Genomic DNA, 20009 nt, shown 5'->3' on the forward strand with positions numbered 1-20009 from the left:
AATATACTATTCAATGTATTTAGTATATTTTTTAATGTATTTAGTGTATGACTTCAAATATATATTATAAATAAGTAGAATCCATTCTGGATTTATTTAGCATAGCAAATACTAGACTACCTGTATCTATTGTTAGGGAATGTTAGATGTGTGTCACGGATCTCGATTTCTGAGTAGAATGTGCACACTTCCCATAGTATTGCATAATATGGAGCAGTGATGACCAAGGTGGTAAAGCAATTCTATCTGCTCTTGTCTGTGGGATGACCGGGTTGTCTGTGGGGTGACGGGACTGTCCTTGGAGTGACGGGATTGTCCGTGAGGTGACCGGCTTGTCCGTGGGGTGACCGGATTGTCCGTGGGGTGACCGGATTGTCCATGGGGTGACGGGATTGTCCGTGGGGTGACGGGATCGCCCGTGGGGAGATGGGATCGTCCGTGGGGTGACCGGGTTGTCCGTGGGGTGACCGGATCGTCCTTGGAGTGACGGGATCGTCCGTGGGGTGACGGGATCGTCCGTGGGGTGACCGGGTTGTCCGTGGGGTGACGGGATCGTCCGTGGGGTGACGGGATCGTCCGTGGGGTGACCGGGTTGTCCGTGGGGAGATGGGATTGTCCGTGGGGTGACCGGGTTGGATGGGGGCGTGGCCGGGGCAGTGAAAAGATGCGCCTAAGGCAGAAGAAAAGACACAGAAGCTTACTGAGTACCCTGCAGGGGAGCGGTGGGCAGGACAGCAGAGCCGAGGCTGTGTGCCCCGAAGCGTTGGTGAGGGGCCACAGGGAGCTTGGGGGATGTGGGGGCTTTTCCCTCTTTTGGTAACTGCCTGGTCTAACCAGCCCGTTGGTAGGCTGGGGCCTGTGGCCCTTTCAGGGTGGGTCGTGTCACCAGCCTGTTTGCATTCAGCTCGGTCAGCTTGGGGAGGGGGGGATAGTGGGCCCTTTTGCCTCTCTCTAGGTTCTATTGCTCAAGCCTGTTGCCTTAGTAATTTACAAGAAAAAGGCAATCTCATCAATACCCTCATTTCCAGAAACCTAGAGACTCAGTTTCCTGGAGCCCCAACATCACCCTCCCCTCCACGGTGATGTGGGAACAAAGGCGAGAAGGAAACGGCAGGTGACGTTAAATTTCCTCATAACCTGCGGCCCATTGACAGATACTTGAGGCAAATCCAGAGTGAAGTTTCTCCAGGAACTCTCCACTGTGCTAATGTTAATGTCTTACTCGAGGGAAAACAACCTTAGCTTCACAACAGCCAGGCCTCAGGTATCTTAGGAGTCCTCTGTATAGGAGTCCCTCTGGGGGCCACCCTTCTGACTCTACCTCCCCCAAGTCCATAGTGTGCAGTCAGTCTCTCCTCATGGTCCTGGGACAGCTCTTCCTGCCCTCGGGTCCCGTCCCCATGCTTTAGTAAAATCACCTTTTTGCACCAAAGACGTCTCAAGAATTCTTTCCTGGATGTCAGCTCTGGACCGCCACCACTCACACATGACATTTCCCCAAACACGTGGCTGTATGTACCATTTTCTCTTGGCCTGCTTTTGCCCCTTTGGTCATTAACAGAAATGGTTATGACAAATGTGGTTCAGCTATAGGAATATGAGGCCCACAGGTAGTCACACGGCTGAGGCTGACATGTTACCTAGAACCAAGGAGAAGTTAGAAGTCTGGGACTTTAAAGGGAAGGAATGCAATTCACAAGGAGATAAAAAAGAGTACAGGTTTGGAAAGCAAACGTTTGCTGGGCTTTCGGAAAGAGTGGGACATAGAGAGGAATTTTAACAGATTTTGTTAAATTCTTCCCTGTCTCCCACACCTAATTCACATCATACCATAGTTATGATGGGGTCTGGGAGTGGTGGGGGTCCAGAGCTGACAGCCAGGAAAGAATTCTCGAGACGTCTTTGGTGCAAAAAGGTGATTTTATTAAAGCATGGGGACGGGACCCGTGGGCAGGAGGAGCGGCACTGGGGTCGTGAGGAGTCATATACTAGGGACTTGGGGGAGGTCAAGGTAAAAGGCAGGGAGGCCCCCAGAAGGACTTTCATATGCTACAGGGGGTGCTTAAGATACCGGGGCCCGGCCACGGTCAAGCTAAGGTTGTTGTCCCTCTAGTAAGGCGTTAGCATTAAGAGGGGAGGGGGTTCCTGGAGAAACGTCATACTCTGTATTTGCCTCAAGTATTTGTCAACAGGCCGCAGGTTATACAGAAATTCAGTTATTTACCTTTTCTTCTTGCCTTTGTTCCCATATCACTAGGGAAGGGAAGGTCATGTTGGGGCTCCAGGAAACTGAAACTATAGATTTCTGAAGATGAGGGTATTGATAAGATTGCCTTTTTCGTGTCATTTACTGAGACATTTGGAAACTGATGGAGACTCGGGTGATGCAGGACTATGATCGCTATCAGTTAACCATTGGTTTTATTTCCTTTCCTTTGTTCCAGGGCAGTGAGGAGAGCCCACTTGGGGGCAGGGGTGGGGGGGAGGTGAGAGCTCCTTCCTGCAACAGTTGCTCTATCTCAATCGTTTTAGGCAACGAAAGGAAGGTGAAAGATTCTTCCTGAATCTTCTGTTTCTCAAAAATAATTCCTGAATCTTCTGTTTCTCAAAAATAATCAGTCTATGGGGCACCTGGGTGGCTCGGTTGGTTAAGCTTCCGACTTCGGCTCAGGTCATGGTCTCACAGTCTGTGAGTTCGAGCCCTGCGTGGGGCTCTGTGCTGCTGAAAGGGCGGGCCTACGCCGGCCGACTCCATCTTGTTCTGTGTCCTTCACCTTGACCACACCTCTTCCCCTTGAGTAATCCCCCCCCACCTGCCTAACAGGACTCGGACCCTTCCCCAGCCAGTCGGCTGAGGCCATAGCCATTACCTCACCAACTGCCCCTAGGCCCCAATAAAACCTTTGTCCTTTTGAAACTTGCTCTCTTTCCCTGTTATCTCACCGCTGCCTCGGTGCAGGTAGGGGATTGAGCTCGAGCTAGCTCGAATAAAGGCTCTTTGCTTTTGCATCAGACTCGGCTCCCTAGTGGTCTTTGGGGATCACGAATTCTGGGCATAACACTGCCAGCTCTGAGCTCGGAACCTGCTTCGTTTTCTGTGTCTCCCTCCCTCTCTGCCCCTACCCCTGCTCATGCTCTGTCTCTCTCTGTCTCAAAAATAAATAAAAACATAAACAAAAATTTTTTAAAAATTTAAAAATAATCAGTCTAAAATAATCCACATGCCAAAGAGACACTTTTGAGGGTGGCAAATTTTGCTCCCTCACACAGCCAAGAGAAACCAAAAACCTCGGGGAGGTAAGATTTGTATGTGTAATTTGGAAAGGGGAGAGAGACAAAAATAAACAAGATAAGTGTGTGACAGGCTAAAGGAAAAAAAAAAAAAAAACAGGAAAAAGCGTAGGGAGGAGGCGCACTTTTCAGGCATTCCTGAGAATGGGACATTTCAGCAGTGACCTGGGGCCATGAGGCCCCGGGGTGGATGGTGGGTGTGGGGTGGGGGAGGGAGGGGGTTGGTCCGGACTGTAGCTGCCAGAAGCTAGGGTGTGTTTGGTGTCAGAGGGGAGCAGTATTTGCCGCCCCAAAACATGCCTCTCAGGCATAAGGATTAGACTGAGCCGGGTTTTTGAAGAAAACAATTTTTTTTCTCTTTGAAGTGTCTCTATTTTGAGAGAGACAGCACAAGTGGGGGAGAGGGGGTCAGAGAGAGAGAGAGGATCCCAAGCAGGTTCCTAGGCTTCCGTGCAGAGCCCAATGCTGCGGGGCTTGATCCCACGAAACCGTGAGATCATGACCTGAGCTGAGATTAAGAGTCAGAGGCTTAACCAACTGAGCCATCCAGGCGGCCCGCGAGTTAGTGATTTTTAAGAAAGTGCAGCCACAGGAGAAGCTCTGAAAACTGAGTAAAAGTTACCCTTTTGTAAGAGACATTCACATTCAGAAGGGAAACCTGCATTTTGTAAGTATGTCTCCCTCTCGTACCTTGAAGAGCTGGATGCCTAAATCTCTAGAAACATCAGTGGGGAAGGTACCGACTGCAGTCTGCCCCATAACCATGCCCTTGCTTACTGTACTTGGCCTGAAAAATCTGCCCTCACTGGCCTCCCTCCGCATCCCCAACATGGCTTAGGGCCCCAGGTGGAGAGGTATTTAAGGTGGTGGCTTGAGCCATTTGGGGAGTTACTCAGTTTTCCTGGGTGTCTCCCAAGATACAGGCGGTACACACATTATTATACTTGTTCGTTTTTCTCCGGCTAATCTTTATTATGCGGACGTCTCCACCAAGAGCCTAGGAAGACAGAGGCTGTGAAAATTAATGAAAGATCTGTTTTGAATGGAGACAGAGGCCAGCAGAGGGAGCGCGCCCAGCCCGCGGCCAACTGCAGCTAAAAACGGGAAGAGACCGACCTGGAGGTTGGATCCTGCTTTGGGACCCCAGCAAGAGGAAAAAACCCTTCCCCTCCCCCCACCCCCAGCAGCCCGGCGAGGGGACCGTCACAACCCAGCCAATGAAGAGCCTGTACGCTTTCGGACCTCACTTTGCTCCAATGGACGTTTCGTTTATAACAACCTTCCCAAGTCCCCCCTGTCTTCTAGAAAACAGTGTGTTCTCCTTTGCTCTCTAGACTTGCTCATGGCCTTGATTGTCCCAGATTGCAAGTCTCTGGCTATTGCCACGTGAACCCATTTTTGCCGTAAAACGACTGGCAGTTTTATTTTTAAGGTTAACAGGGGAAAACGTATTTTTCCTCTGCTACACCTGTGACCGAAAGGGGTGAGGTGAAGTGGGTGAGGGAGAGAGGGGTGGGAGACAGATTGCAAGTAGAGGCGTGGGGGGGATCAGCGCATGTCACCCCAAAGTTTGCCAGATTAGCATATGGATTATTTTGAGCTGAAGGCAATTGAGACTTGACAGAGGCAGAAAGAAACCTTCGTGGAGCTCCCTTCTCTGACTAAACGCAGAAAATTCTGAGAAATGAGGACTATCGGAAATCCCTTCTCCGGGGAATTTGACAGCCATGAGGAAGAAGGAAGGTCAGCACCCAGATGAGTGCGCATAAAACGAACTTTACTAAAATAACCCTTATCTAATATCAATTTCCCCATATATTTCCTTCCTGCAATTTACCTCTCCTAGAAGCCAAACCCCTCTTCCCTCGGTCAGGTCATTTCTCTACAATTTTTCACCCTTTGTTACAACGGAATATCAGCTGCCAAGCCGAACTGCTTCCTTGGCATTTTCGTTTCTTTTCTGTGGAACCCCCACGAACATAAAGTTGAAAGTAAAACCTGTATGACTTTTCACCTGTTAATGTCTCTTGTCAGTTTAAATGGCACATCCCAGCTACTGAACCTAAAAGGATAGAGGAAAAGTTTTGTCCTCCCCTAAGGAAGGATGGGTCACTGTAGGGTTTGTCTTTTATGGTGGGTGAGAGGGTTTGAATAGAGGAGGGACAAAATCGACTATAATACAAACAAGACAGAAGCAGGGAGAGCAGTTAGTAGCATCGGCAATGACTTAGGGAAGAGATGTTGGTAGCAGGGACCAGAGTGTAAGGACAGAGGTGGTGAGCAGTGGTGAGATTCTGGGTGTTCAGCGATCAAATTTCAGCTGAATAAATTAAAAGATCTAATTAGTTTTATTAAATGATTCATGAATTGGGTAGCATCCCAGCTAGCAGGTACGGGGGAGCTTCACTGAGCTAAATGAAAGTTTTTTTGTTTGTTTTTTCAATATTTATTCTGGGGAAAGAGCAAGCAGGGGAGGGGCAAAGGAACCATAACGGGCTCTGCACAGAAGGGCTGACAGCAGTGACCCGACACGGGGCTGGAATTCACCAACCGGGAGCTCATGACTTGAAATCGGAGGCTCAACCGACAGAGCCACCCAAGTGCCCAATACAAGTTTTTAAAGGCAGAGAGAGGGCATAAAACAAAAAGAAAGAAAGAAAGAAAGAAAGAAAGAAAGAAAGAAAGAAAGAAAGAAAGGTATTGATTAGCAAAGAATGCGTTGTTTAGGCAAGGTTGCCCTCCTAAGGGGGAGTGGTCTCTCAGTAAATTCCCTAGTTCTGACCAGAAAATTCCATGTTGACTGGTCAAAGATTATATTCTTGGGGAGTGAAACTTGCGCTTAGGTTAGGGATTATTAAGTCTTGGTCTCCTGACTCGGGGCTTTAAAGTAAGTGATGCCAAAAAAAACCAAAAACCCTAAAAAACTAAGTGATGCCATTTGGGGCCTCGTGGTGGTGGTGGTTTTTCAAACAATGTAATTGGCTCTTATATTAAGTGATTCATAAATTGGACAGCATGTTACCCAGCAAGTAGAGGGGGCTCTGAGGAGGTGGACAAAATGGGAGGCTTTTACAGGAAGGAAGGGGTGGGGCAAGTAAGTTATTATTATTTTTTTTTTTTAATTTTTTTTTTTAGTAAGTTATTGACAAAAGAAAAGATTGTTTCTGGCAAAGTCACTTTCCCTTAGGGGGCAAGGTAGAGGGTCCTGTCCTTTTACTTTGTCCTTTACAAATTACCTCCTTTTGCTTTGCAGGCTGGTGATGGAGATGACCTCACTGGTGCTCTCCAGAAAATTCCTGACTGGGTAAGATTGTTTTTCCATGTTAACAGGATACTTTGAAGAGAGCTGATACTGTTTACTATAGATTCGACACAGCCTGTAAGAGAGAGGAGTGGCACATCATTCGTTTCCAGATACCCTTTTCTCACGTCTGTGGGAGTCACGGGGAGGGGGAACAGAATGGGCCACGTCAAAATATGCCACTTTGACACACTGATATTTTTAAATTAAAGGTACTTGAGGACCAGGCAGTACGAAAAGGTCTCTCTGAATCTGCCTCTCTCCCTGTAAACAGGGGACAAGTCCCCCATGTGACAGGTGCCATCCCTGTACCAGAAGAGCGGAAGGCATCCTTATCACAAGAAAACCACGGTTGAAGGATAGCAGAATAATCCATCCCAAAATAAAATGATTTTTTTTTTCTTTTTGAGAAAAAGCAGACCCAGAAGCTCTAAAAGCAGAGAAGATATCCTTTTGTCGAGGCAATTTGCATTTATAACAGAAATCTCCATTTGGAGATTCGTCGTAAGGGGGACTCGTCGTTGATACGAGTGTGAGTCATCGTAAGGGCGACTCCCTGTCTACACCTGGAAGAGAAAGGTGACTCTAAATCACCGGAAACTCGGTGGGGAAGGCACCAGATTAAATCTGGACAACCACCTTCGTGTGGGTTGCCTAGTTCCCTCCTGTAACTGCCCCTCCTCACCCTCACGCCCACATCTTTGTTTTTAGCGGAAGATGGTGTTTAAGGGGGTGGCCCGGGCCATTCCGGGGAGTTTTCCCGGGGACGGTCTCTCCCACGTATGCATAAGGTACACCTGTTGCGAAACGTGTTTGTTCTTCTCTTGTTCATCTCTTTTATGTGGGGGCTGGTCCTCAGCCACGAGCAATGAAGGGTAGAGGGAAGGTTATTTTTCCCTACAGAGGAAAGACCCCTACACAGTCTTCATCAATAGGGAAGATGAATACGTAATAATTAGTAATTAATACAATTATTATTAATAAATATTATATGCTGATATATACTATAATTAATACAATAATTAATAATGTGACATGCTTGCTAACTTTGTCTTGTCAGTGATTCCCAAATGTATTGTTTCTTTGCCTGAAAGGCATAAAAAGCTGCCTGCTTTGGTCACTTATTTGAGTCTTATATCTTTATGGTCTTATATTTTATATATTTAATTTATCTTACAATTTTATGTATAAAATTAACTTTTTTGCCTCTGGTGCATCTGTCTTATGTCGATCTAATTATGAGGCCAGCTAAAGAGCCGGTGAGGTAAGGAGGGAAACGTACCCCCACCCACACCTGCATCCTGGCTCGTGCTGGTAGGAGACACAGGAGCCCTCTTTCACTTCAGTGCAAGTTCTTGCTTTCAAGGTGACCAGGTCGACATGAATATGTGCCCATTTGGACCAAAGACAGTATAGCCAGGGGTGATGAGGGAGCATGAGGCAAGCTGAGGCTGATGAAGCTTTGGGGTGATGGGGGGGGTTCGTGGCGTCCAGAGCCGATGGCCGAGAAAGAAAGAAGACCTCTTTGGTGCAAAGAGGTGATTTGATTAAAGCGGGGGACAGGACCTGCAGGCAGGGAGGGCTGCACTGGAGTGGTAGGGGGGTGACCGCTTTATGGAGCCGGGGGAAGAGTCCAGAGGGAGTTTCCAAAGAGCGTTTCACAAGCTCAAGACTTACTGGAGGCCCAGCTATGGTCAAGCTAAGGTTGTTTCTCCCTCTAGCAAAGCATTAACATAAGACAGTAGGGACTTCCCGGGCTTCAGGCTATTGATGGGGTTGCTTTTTTCTGGTAAACTGGTGGAGACTCTTATCAGTTTAACCGTTTGTTTGTTTGTTTGTTTGTTTGTTTTTTGTCCTTTCCTGTTTTGGGGTAGCCTGGAGTGTCCAGGGACTATCACACAGATCTCACCTTGAGGGTGGGGGTGCCCTGAGGCCGCACTCTGCCCTCAGGTTGCCCCGCGCTCCCTCATCAAGGGCAAAATCCCAGGGCCGCTCTTCCTGCCCCCGTGGGTCTCTTGCATGATTTTAAGGAATTCAGGTTTATCTATACCCAGTTACAAATATCTCTTTGCCCCTTGCCCCCAGTCCAAGCTGAGGCCCTGAGCAGAAACCTGGAGAGGGTAGGGGTGGAAATGAATGCCTGAGCAGTATGTTCCCGAAGAAGGACCCCCTTCCAGGTAAAAGAGAGCTCATCCTAGGTCCAACACCTGAACTCAATCGCAAGTGCATGTGAGTGTGCACAGGCCTCCAGGGAGAATGTTCACATGTTTCACGGCGGTCCTACAGGGGTCTGTGAACCCACAGGTTAAGGACCCCCACCCTAGACTGTAAGGAAAGGTGGGCAGGAACAGTAACCCAGGGCTCTTAACACAAAGGTGTGTTTACGTTGCGAGTTGGGCCCTTAAGTTCGTACTCGGAGTTGGCCGAATCTCCCAGAAAAAGAAAAAAGCTGCAGGAAAATCTGCTTCAGAGGAGAACTTCGGCACACCCGTCTGTGTCACGTGATTCTGATCCTATTTTAAAACTCTAACTGTCGGTGACTGGTAGCAGTAGAAAACAATCGCGTCTGTGGACATGGGGATGGATTCTGTCTGGTGACGGGACATTTTCCTCCTCCCCAGTCCGCTCCCCCTGCCCACTCCCACCGCCGAAAAGCCGGTTTCGACTCCGCCGACACATTCGGGTCACATTCGGGTCACTGTTCCTCACCTGTAAATGGCATCCCTTCTTTGACTTCTCTGAACGGGTAGTAACCCCTCATCAGTTATCTCAGGAAGGAGCTAAATGAAATCTTTAAAAAAAAAAAAACCTTTCAAAAATTTTATATTCGTATGACAGTTATGATTTCACCTGGTCTTTTTGTTTGTTTTTTGGTTTTTGGAAATTACCTTTCATTGACAGCTCTGTGCCCTAGACACTGACGGGGTTTCTATGGCAACCGAAGGACGCCTAAGCCCGGCGTTGCTTTTCTCCGTGGCGGCCAGCAGAGGGCGCCACCGGGCCATCCCCACCGCGTTCCGGGAGGCCCACGGCGCTGCCCGCACCGCCTGCCGGGGGCGCGACCTCGCTGCCCCCACCGCGTCCCGAGGGTCCCACCAAGTGGCCGGAGGTCCCACCGCTCCGCCCCCGCCCGGCCGGCCTCCCGGTCGCGGAACTTGCAACGAAAGTGAGGTTTTCCTGAAAAGAGGGGAAGAAGGGGCATCACCGGGTTCTAGTCAATAAGAACAGAACACGAGCTAAGGGAAAAATACACACGGTTGTCGGTGTTGCGGCGCCGCGGCCATTTCTAGCGCTGGCGTTGAGCAGTTCCTACCGGGCATTGGTGGTTCAGTGGTAGAATTCTCGCCTGCCACGCGGGAGGCCCGGGTTCGATTCCCGGCCAATGCAAAGGCCCCTTGGGGTTGTTTTTATCTCTTGGATCCTTTCTAATTATTTTTAAATCGCTCCCGTGCGTGCAGACGTAGGATGCCTCCCACGCTGGATTTTGGGGGGCTACTCGTACGGGGTGGGACTGTGAGGTGCAGACTCGCTCCCGCTCAGATCAGCGGGGCAGGCGGGGCGCGGCTGTTTTCACGACGGAATCATGAAATGTTTTGCATTCAGAATATTTGGGGTCAGTGCACCCTGGGCTCATTGTCCTTTTGGAAGCATGAATGATGAGTGAGCTTTAAGGGAAAAAACGCAATTATCTCAAAAACAAAATACAAAAGCTGCTGGCAGCCTTTGGAGGAAAATATAATAAAAGACCTTCCTAAAGCCTCTGCGTCGTGTCGAGCAGAGTGGCGCAGCGGAAGCGTGCTGGGCCCATAACCCAGAGGTCGATGGATCGAAACCATCCTCTGCTAGCTGGCCTTATTTTTTTATTCAAAAAACAAAACCCCACAAAAAGCAGAGAACATAACTTCCCCACCATCTCTAATGAAAGCTTTGGCAGGTTTTGGCAGGGGAATTATTTTGGAGACGAAAATAACCTACAAATCAAAAAGTTTCTAATTAAGCAATGTCAGGTGCCCCAGGTCAGAGAGGAGAGAATTCATTTTAACCATCAGCTGTAAGGTCGCATATCTACCGACTACCATGTGGTAAGACCACAAGACTTTAGGCTTCGATTTCAAAAGAACCGTAAAGAGCTATTTTCAGTTTTGGAGATTTAGTTAAGGACATTTTGAGGTATTTAAAATGACAACTGTCCCAACAATCTCTCCCCCACTGTTTTCCTCCTTAGCACGTGGCATGCCGTGTATTTTATAGTATATGTTTTCTCCCTCCTGGGATCTAAGTTCACAAGAATGGAGATTTTTGTCTGTTTTGGTGATTTGGTGAATATGTGAAAAGCTACAATTTCTAATACACCAAACACCAATATGTGACGTTTTTCTTCACCTTCTCTTACCTTTTAAAAAATTATGGAATACGAAAATGACCACACAAAATCGATCTATTATTTAACATTGTGGCATGTTCACTAGAAATCTCTTTTATATTTAAAGGCGGGGGGGGGGGGGGTGGGAGGGGAAGCCCACACAAAACTGAAGCGCTCTAACTTCACCTCAATCCTACCATCCTCTTCCTCTGGGCAACACTACATGAATTTGATGTGCATCTCTCCCATTTTTTAAAAATAAATAATCTTTATTTGCAAAGAGTCTGGGGACGACTCATATGAAGGCTTTTATTTAAATAGCACAATGCTTATTTTAAAAGATCAATCTGGTAAAACACCCAGAAAGGTGTGGCTGTTGCTGCTGGGATGAATGGTGGATGGGACTCAAGCCTTCTGATTCCTCAAAGTGCTGGTCTTCAATCGTTGTCTTCACTGGATGGCTTTTAAGGCAGATTACAGAGATTTCCAAACTGCAGAATTTCCTTGTGTGGAGCCAGATTCTTCTTGCGGAGCTGAGTGTCCATTTGATGAGCTTTGGGGGGAAGACAAGAGACTGGGACCAGCTCACTTTTTCCCACCTTCCTTTCCACGTTCATCACCCGGAATCATGTGCATTTTATTAATGTCTACAACTGACAGTCTATCTCTATCAAGTTGTTAAATAGCCTAATCATTCAAAGGCGCTCGAAGATGCACCCTCCAGCGGCCACGTGACCTGGAGGCTGCCACAGTGCACCACTGAAAGGCCACCCTGGTGTCCCCTTCATCCAGTTCCAGGTAGCTGGTAATTTATTCTGACAGCTCATAGTAATTTTATTACCAATCCCCTTTCCCTTCTTATTTCTCCACGCCAACATTTCATTCGCAGGCCTGCTTTTATCAGGAGGTACCAATTAGTGGAATACCGGCACCTAGACTTTACGAAACATACCCTTTTTGGTGCGGGAGAGAGAAAGCCCCTTCTTTGCTACAGAGAGGGATGGATCCTGTAAGGCTTCATCAATGGACCTGGCCACCGACATTTCTGATGAAAGATTTTCAAACACGTGGACTTCAGATCGGTCCTATGACCTGTGAAAGTAACATTTAAATTCTAAGTCTGCCAATGATTGTCTTTTTACCAATGTGCTGCCCCGGTAATAACATGCTAGGTCGAATCTCCTTGTCGCCCCAAGACCTTTCCCTTTGTGATATTTCTTTGTTTGATCAGAAGACAGTTTGGTTCTTATTTCTCCCATAGGTATGAAGGTAAAGTAAAATAAAAAATAACATAAAGTAAAAGCAGTGACTCACTAGATAGTTGAATTAAACGGAATGTGAGAGTCTGTGTCTCACTTCAATGAACAGCAGGAAGTAAGGGACTAAATGAGAAAGACGAGCTGGGTTCAGGGGAACAAGGGTGGGCCCTTTATGGAAGGGATTCACACTAGGAAGGGGAGAGGTGGAGCTCCGGTTCGGATTCCCGGTGGCGGTGGCGCCTTCGGTCCTTCCCTTTCATTCCTCATAAGACAGGAGAGGCGGGGACAGTCACTAAAGAAAAGACTGGACCAAAGAAAAGTAGATACAGGAGGATATATCACAATAAGACAAACATAACATAATTCGATATGAATGGGTTTATTTAACCAGGTAACTATCAAATCCACAATAAATAACTCCACCTTTCACCGCTTTTATTTCATTGCTGGTAGCAAGCTTAAAGAATTAAAAAATCTGTTAGCTTTTTATCCATTTATTTAATCGGCAGAGAGCAGCTGTTGAAAGCCTGCAGTGTGCAAGACCCTGTGCTCTGCCCACACCTTCCAGGTGAGGAATGGATTCTTTTCTGTGGAGGATGTAGGAAGCTGGGGAGATCTGGGAACTGGATCTGGGCTTTGGTGGCAGGGGATGTATAAGGGACAGCTTGTCATGGGCACAGGAATCTCTGCTAATGCCCAGAGATCTCCAACTGTGAGTTTAAGGGTTGTGAGCTTTAAGACGTTTTTGTTTCACGCACACCATGTTACGCATTTTTTATTAGTTGCCCGTATTGAAATTTTAGAATATTCCATATTCAAATGCATCTCATATCCTCTTGAAATTTGGAGAGAGTCGCTGTCCAGGGCTCGCAGCCCCTGCAGGGCAACAAGTAGGTGAAATCTACCGCATAGGCCTCACGTTCTTCAGTTCTCTGAAGTTCCCGCTGGTCCTCTTCATGGGCAGATGCTAGCTGGCATTATAGCATCCACAAGAGAACAGCGAAATGTGCCATTAAAACCGGGAAAATGACATTTGGTATGGAAAGTCCATGTGCTTCAAGAAAAAGAGCAAAGAGGGGCCCCTGGGCGGCTCAGTCGGTTAAGCATCCAACTTCGGCTCAGGTCACCATCTCATGGTCCGTGAGTTCAAGCCCCGCGTCGGGCTCTGTGCCGACAGCTCAGAGCCTGGAGCCTGCTTTGGATTCTGTGTCTCCCTCTCTCTCTCTGCTCCTCCCCTGTTCATGCTCTGTCTCTCTCTCTGTTTCAAAAATAAATAAACATTTAAAAAAGAAGAAAAAGAGCGAAGACTGTTTTTTTGTGCAGATGAGGCGTGGTTTCTAATATCCAGCCAGTTTGGCTCTTACGGGCTGGGCCTTTGTGAGCATCTAATTTGAAACCCCCAGCGTAGGGAACAGCACAGCTGTCTTGTTAGCAGCACTGTAAGCTAAGTGTAGATGTTTTATGAAAGACAATTTGGACTGGAAGGTTGACAGCAAAGCATGGAAAATGGCTTTATGTGCTGTTATGGATTAAATTGTGTTCTCTCAAACCCCAGTGTGACTGTATTTGGACACACAGCCTTTAAGAGGTAATTAAGGTTAGATGAAGTCATAAGGAAGGTCCTGATCCAATAGGACTGAGGTTCTTACAGGAAGAAGGAGAGACACCAGAGGTGTGCAAACACAGAAAAAAGCCCACACGAGGACACAGGTGTAAGCAGAGGGAAACTAACCCTGCCCACACCTTGATCTTGGACTCGTAGCCTCCAGAACCGTGAGAAAATAATATATGTTGCTTAAACCACACGATAAATGGTATTTTGTTGTGGCAACACCAGAAGACTATCGCAAGCATTTTAGTAGAATGGTGGGACTTAATTAGGCAGTAGAAGTATCGATGCAGGAGCACGAGACAGAAATATCTAGAAAGAAAAGGTCTACCTGCAAAGAGGGGAAGAGTCAGACTTTGGGGGAAACACATATTTAAAAGCGCAGAGGGACCTGCAAAATTGGGGTTACCAAGTCTATACTGGCCCCTTCATGGCGGAAAAAGTGCAACTTACTTACATGTAATCCTATTCCTAAATCCTGACATGCCTTCGAAGAGCAGCCAGCAAAATCAGGGGTTTGAGGGTTCTGTCCGGTGTTTAGGTTCACAGGAAACAAAGCGCTTGTTACTTTGAGGACCAGCAATTAGCGCAGGACCCTACAACTCTTATTTCTTTAAAACTTATTTTAGGGTGCAGAGTATTTTTTTTTTTCTTTTGACAGCTTTAACCAGACGGCAATACTCTCCACGACTTTCTATCATGCACACGAGTGACTGTCAAGGAAACTCATCAAATCCAGCGGGTAAAGAGACAAACAGTAACTGCACCTACCCTCCAAATTGGTTGTCCTCGGGAAGCCTTAGATCCGTGCCTCCGCTTTTTTGCCACAAGATGGCAGAAGAGGACAAGGAGGCCTAACGCGGCACCCTAAGGCCTCCGAGGATGGAGACAAAAAACCAGTCTCGGAAAGAGCAAAGAAAAAAAAGGAGATGAAAATGATTCCCACGAGTTCAGGAACGTGGTAAAATTAGGGAGCTCCTCCCCAGGAAGTAGCGTAGCTTATCGGCGGGCTCTGCAGGCAACCAAGGATTAATGACGGGGGCTCCACTGATAAAATAACAAAGGCGAAATTTCGGCTACCGGAGCAGAGGACAAGGCCACCTTCCAAAGGGCGCCTAAGAAACCACACTAAAGTTGAAGGACAATGAGCTTAAATGCTTACCCAACCGCTCTTGCGGGGGGCTTAGCCTCCTACCGCTCTTCCCCGCTCTTTCCCAGTCCGAACCCAGCCCCCAACACTTCTAAAGGAAACGAGACAAAATAAGCCAGCTGCTTTCTCGGAAGATGTAGGTGGCTCTGAAAAGAGCCTTTGGGTTGGATCGTGCCTCCCAGCACTCACTTGGAGCTGGTGTACTTGGTGACGGCCTTGGTGCCCTCGGACACGGCGTGCTTGGCCAGCTCCCCGGGCAGCAGCAGGCGCACGGCCGTCTGGATCTCCCGGGACGTGATGGTCGAGCGCTTGTTGTAATGCGCCAGGCGCGACGCCTCGCCCGCGATGCGCTCGAAGATGTCGTTCACGAACGAGTTCATGATGCCCATGGCCTTGGACGAGATGCCGGTGTCGGGGTGCACCTGCTTCAGCACCTTGTACACGTACACCGAGTAGCTCTCCTTGCGGCTGCGCTTGCGCTTCTTGCCGTCCTTCTTCTGCGCCTTGGTCACCGCTTTCTTGGAGCCCTTCTTCGGGGCGGGAGCTGACTTGGCTGGCTCAGGCATGATCGGGAGGACTCGTAAGACAATCCGGAGAAAAGAAAAAAAATGCACTGTAGGCAGTGAACCCCCCCCCTTGTCCTTTTTATATAGAAGCCTTTATGCAAATAAGGTGTAAGTTACAGTCCTGGGCCTGATTGGTGACTAGTCAACATGACGTCAGTAGTTAGTTCTGTCCAATCACAACGCAAGACTCCCAAAGCTGCATTCTCGTTGGAGAAAATAAAGCCACAAGTTTACCCAATGCAAAGTCTTCTTTTTCGCGCCCAATCAGGGCTATAAAAAGTGCTGGTTTTGCCCTCGTTTTGCCAAGTGCCTGTAGGGTGTTTAGGTGGTCATGTCTGGTCGCGGCAAGCAGGGCGGCAAGGCTCGCGCCAAGGCCAAGACGCGCTCGTCGCGGGCCGGGCTGCAGTTCCCGGTGGGGCGCGTGCACCGCCTGCTCCGCAAGGGCAACTACGCCGAGCGGGTCGGGGCCGGCGCGCCGGTGTACCTGGCGGCCGTGCTGGAGTACCTGACGGCCGAGATCCTGGAGCTGGCGGGCAACGCGGCCCGCGACAACAAGAAGACGCGCATCATCCCGCGCCACCTGCAGCTGGCCATCCGCAACGACGAGGAGCTCAACAAGCTGCTGGGCCGCGTCACCATCGCGCAGGGCGGCGTCCTGCCCAACATCCAGGCCGTGCTGCTGCCCAAGAAGACCGAGAGCCACCACAAGGCCAAGGGCAAATAAAGTTTGGATTCCCACATTTCAGTTTGAGATCAAAGGCTCTTTTCAGAGCCACCCACCATTTCTGTGGAAGAACTGAACACTTAGGGTCCGTCGAACTTACACGGTTCAGAAAAATGCGTGAAGTCTCCTTTGGTTTGCCCAAGTTACTTTTGACTCCTATGTGTGGTTTGCTCAATAAAGCCATTAAAATACCTCTTGGTCACCTCCCCACGAGCACAGTGTTCTGGGGAATTATGTTTCTCTTCCAGCAACTACTCTAAATATTAAGTCTATTTTGTCCTCCCGCCCCCACCCCGAGTCTTACTAGCAGAACCTGATGGTCCACTGGTAATTAAAGCGTCCTAAAACTTTCAGAACTATTTGAAAAAGCTCTAAGTGTTGACCGCTTAATCTCACCACTCCACCCTGGTTAAATTTAGCATACAATTTAGGAGTTAATCCAAAAAGGCACTTGATTTCATCAAAATCGGTTAGTGAAGGTGTCATAACTACTCAACTGATAACCTGGACTGACATAGCCAGCTCCCCTCCCCACACCACATAGGGCAGTCTGGTTGTTCCAAAGAGTCACTTAGTGTAAAACCTTCTTCATTCCAGGTCTTGGTACTGTCATTAAAAGCAGATCTAAATTATGCAGTCACGAAGCGGAATTTATTTAAAATGAGACTAACGAATACATTATTCTGGTGTAATTCCCGCTACCCCACCCCCCGCCATATTTGAGAAGGGGAAGAAGCTGAAATAAAAATGCATTTTTAAAGATAATTTAGGCGCTGACTTCCACAAACTCCAGGTCCGATTCTGTTTCACTGGTGGAATCTTAGCATTTTTGTTGAAAACAGTAAACTTAGGATGGAGTACAGCAATGATTTTGTTCCTGTAATAGGAAATAAAATCAGTAGCATGGAAAACAAAACGGTTTCAGAGATTTTAGGACTCAGATGAGGATTGAAGGAGAAACCAATCAGGTTACTCCCGCGACAGTTCTGGCCAATCAGGATCGTATCATCAGTATAAAGTCTGGTCCCAGCGCCGACTCTCCAGTCGCTGGTTTTCGCAGCGCGAGCTTCGCTTTCATGGCTCGCACGAAGCAGACGGCGCGCAAGTCGACGGGCGGCAAGGCCCCGCGCAAGCAGCTGGCCACCAAGGCGGCCCGCAAGAGCGCGCCGGCCACCGGCGGCGTCAAGAAGCCGCACCGCTACCGGCCCGGCACGGTGGCCCTGCGCGAGATCCGCCGCTACCAGAAGTCCACCGAGCTGCTGATCCGCAAGCTGCCGTTCCAGCGGCTGGTGCGCGAGATCGCGCAGGACTTCAAGACCGACCTGCGCTTCCAGAGCTCGGCCGTGATGGCGCTGCAGGAGGCGTGCGAGGCCTACCTGGTGGGGCTCTTCGAGGACACCAACCTGTGCGCCATCCACGCCAAGCGCGTCACCATCATGCCCAAGGACATCCAGCTGGCGCGCCGCATCCGCGGGGAGCGGGCGTAAACTTCTCCCGAAGCTGGTCCGGGCGCCCTCGCTTCCTCCCCCCTCCCCCAAAGGCTCTTTTCAGAGCCACTTCTGTTTTCACGGAGAGAAGCTGTGTACTCCGGGCTGCTACTGACTTAAAAGTGCAGCCTTTGTGGAAGAGAGCAGGGAAGTGGGGTCGGCGTACCACAATTTTTCTCCAGCTAGTGTCGCTTCGCCTTTATGCTAAATACGTTTAGTGGCGGAGGCCTTGCCTACTGGGTTCGTCTTCTATTAAATACGAAAGCTGTTCCTTAATAGACGGTTTATAAAGACTGCAGAGACCAAGGTACTGTTTGATCCTTTAAGTCCTCCAGATGTAAAGATAAAAAACCTTCAGGAAAGGAACTTTGCCACCAAGTAAAGCAAGATTCAGCATAGGTACGGTACCTCCCGCCCCATCTCCTACAATCTGGGAGTGGAGTTCGGTGCAACTTTGGTGTATCCACTGCACGCGGGAGGACAAATTACTTGCACGTCGAAGTTCTTCCATGGAGTTGAAAGATTTGAGTTGTCCAGGTTCCCAGGACGTGGCGGTTGCCGCCAGGTTAAAATCGGGCACTGCTAGTGTTTTGCCTAGAACCTAGCAGGTGTGCAGGCCTCACGTTTTCTTACCGATATTCCATTCCTTTTCTACAACTCCAAAAAAGCAAAAAGCCGGAATTTGGCTGAGGCCGTAGCTCTGTTTGCCAAACAAATGAGCTTCGTGTTCAGACCATTCTCATGGCATTTCGCATTATTTAGCACTAACATCTGGTAACTGTATAGGATAAAGCTCAGGAATGTTTACTCTCCTCCACACACATGCTAAGGAAAGATAGTCTAAGTTCAGCGCATTGGCCCTCTGGTCCTCCTCTGCCAGCTTCTGGGGGCCTGGCACCGGAGGCCTGGAGGCCAACCAGCCCACTCTTCTCTCCCCATAAAACATACATGTCATGAGGCCAGAGTTTTTTCTCTCTGTTTACTGTCCTATCCCTGGAATAGTAAAAGCAGGTGCTAATTAAATCCTCGTTGAACGAATGTATTGCTGATTTGCTGTCTTTTCCACCCAAGATAGCTCCATTCAGCCCTAGGCGGTTACCGTGCTCACCGCCACCGGCATTGCACCTGTCATCCTGCGTGTAATCACCACTATTGTGATTCCCACGGTGCGTAGATGAAATACTGACAACTATAGAAAGCTTGACAGTGTCCAAAGTACCTTTGCATATCTTTTTGGATGTGAACCTGACTGTAGCTGGGGTTTGGACAGGGCCTATCACTAACTACTGCTTCACTAGCTGTAGAAACGTTTATCTTTTCCATAAGTACCCAAGTATTAGGGGGCAAAGCTAGTAGATCTGTTTAAGAGTCTTTCAATAAACCCTAGGATGGAAGACCTGGATAAGCCTCCAATGGCTGTAGGAAAATAAAGAATTAATTTTTAAAAAAGCAAAGCAAAGCTAGGGGCAGGAAAGCCTATTTTCCTTTAGGCAAAAAGGCTCAGGGCAGAAGTCAGGTTGTTTTGCTATCTTCCAGGTCCTCAGACAGGACACCTGCTGGGATCGGAGGGTGGGGGTGGGGGTGTCTATGGAAGAGTGTCTATGGAACAGTGAGGAATATTCTGTTGGAAGGCTAAGTTTGGGCATAGAAAAGGTGGTTTTAGGACACGTTCAAAAATTCTTTGATACTCTTACCTTCAAAAAATGGAGCCTAATTCCTCTCCCCTTGAGTTTGGACTGGATTTGGTTAGGGACTGGCTTCTAGTGAATGGGATAAAGCAAAGGCATGAAGTCAAAGTAATGGGGAGCTATTTGGAGACGAGGTCACAGAAGGTACTGTCCTCCTTGCTCTCTCTCCCGCCACTTGCCCTGGGGGACCCTGGCTGCCGTGTTGGGAGGACATGCAGGCAGCCCACGAAACTGACGCTTTCTCCAACATTCCATGAACAACTCCCAACAGCCACGGGAGCCCCAGCCATCTCTGGCCCCAGTCAAGCCTCAAGTGACCATGGCCCCTGTGGACAGCTTGACTCTTCTTGAGAGACCCTGAACCAGACCACCCAGCTAAACCACTGTTTTCTGACCTCCAGAAACTGTGTGAAATAATACATTTTTCTGTTAAGTTTTGGGGATAATTCATTACACAACAGTGAATAACCAATGCACTGGGGAAAAAAAAAACACCCAGAAGAGTTAGTGGTCACCCAATGGACTCCATCAGTCTAGACGAGATGACCACACCCCACAGCTCTGCGCCATA

General features: G+C 48.5%; 3 protein-coding genes, 1 long non-coding RNA gene and 2 other non-coding genes across 6 annotated transcripts; 4 read left to right on the forward strand and 2 right to left on the reverse strand.

The window, feature by feature from the left end:
• Positions 1–245: 245 nt before the first annotated feature.
• On the reverse strand, positions 246–15575 carry LOC102971061 (histone H2B type 1-C/E/F/G/I). Its single transcript, XM_007074501.3, has 3 exons — positions 15159–15575; positions 14233–14237; positions 246–256 (listed from the first exon to the last, which is right to left on the reverse strand). The coding sequence occupies exon 1, from the start codon at positions 15537–15539 to the stop codon at positions 15159–15161; it is 381 nt and encodes a 126-aa protein (XP_007074563.2). The 5' UTR covers positions 15540–15575; the 3' UTR covers positions 246–256; positions 14233–14237.
• On the forward strand, positions 9909–9979 carry TRNAG-GCC. Its single transcript has one exon. It is a non-coding gene; the product is annotated as a tRNA-Gly (tRNA).
• Positions 10366–10437, forward strand: TRNAM-CAU. Its single transcript has one exon. It is a non-coding gene; the product is annotated as a tRNA-Met (tRNA).
• Positions 11334–19492, reverse strand: LOC122238504. The gene is made up of 3 exons (XR_006217430.1): positions 19445–19492; positions 11908–12047; positions 11334–11508 (listed from the first exon to the last, which is right to left on the reverse strand). It is a non-coding gene; the product is annotated as an uncharacterized LOC122238504 (long non-coding RNA).
• On the forward strand, positions 15871–16291 carry LOC102962961 (histone H2A type 1-E). The gene has a single exon (XM_042985501.1). The coding sequence runs from the start codon at positions 15871–15873 to the stop codon at positions 16261–16263; it is 393 nt and encodes a 130-aa protein (XP_042841435.1). The 3' UTR covers positions 16264–16291.
• Positions 17325–17750, forward strand: LOC102962681 (histone H3.1). Its single transcript, XM_007074479.3, has one exon. The coding sequence runs from the start codon at positions 17340–17342 to the stop codon at positions 17748–17750; it is 411 nt and encodes a 136-aa protein (XP_007074541.2). The 5' UTR covers positions 17325–17339.
• Positions 19493–20009: the final 517 nt, after the last annotated feature.

Source organism: Panthera tigris, chromosome B2, assembly GCF_018350195.1.
Source record: "Panthera tigris isolate Pti1 chromosome B2, P.tigris_Pti1_mat1.1, whole genome shotgun sequence".
Lineage (NCBI taxonomy): Eukaryota > Metazoa > Chordata > Mammalia > Carnivora > Felidae > Panthera > Panthera tigris.

Coding starts and splice junctions, on each gene's coding strand:
- LOC102971061 (XM_007074501.3), bottom strand. CDS start 15,539: ATGCCTGAGCCAGCCAAGTCAGCTCCCGCCCCGAAGAAGGGCTCCAAG.
- LOC102962961 (XM_042985501.1), top strand. CDS start 15,871: ATGTCTGGTCGCGGCAAGCAGGGCGGCAAGGCTCGCGCCAAGGCCAAG.
- LOC102962681 (XM_007074479.3), top strand. CDS start 17,340: ATGGCTCGCACGAAGCAGACGGCGCGCAAGTCGACGGGCGGCAAGGCC.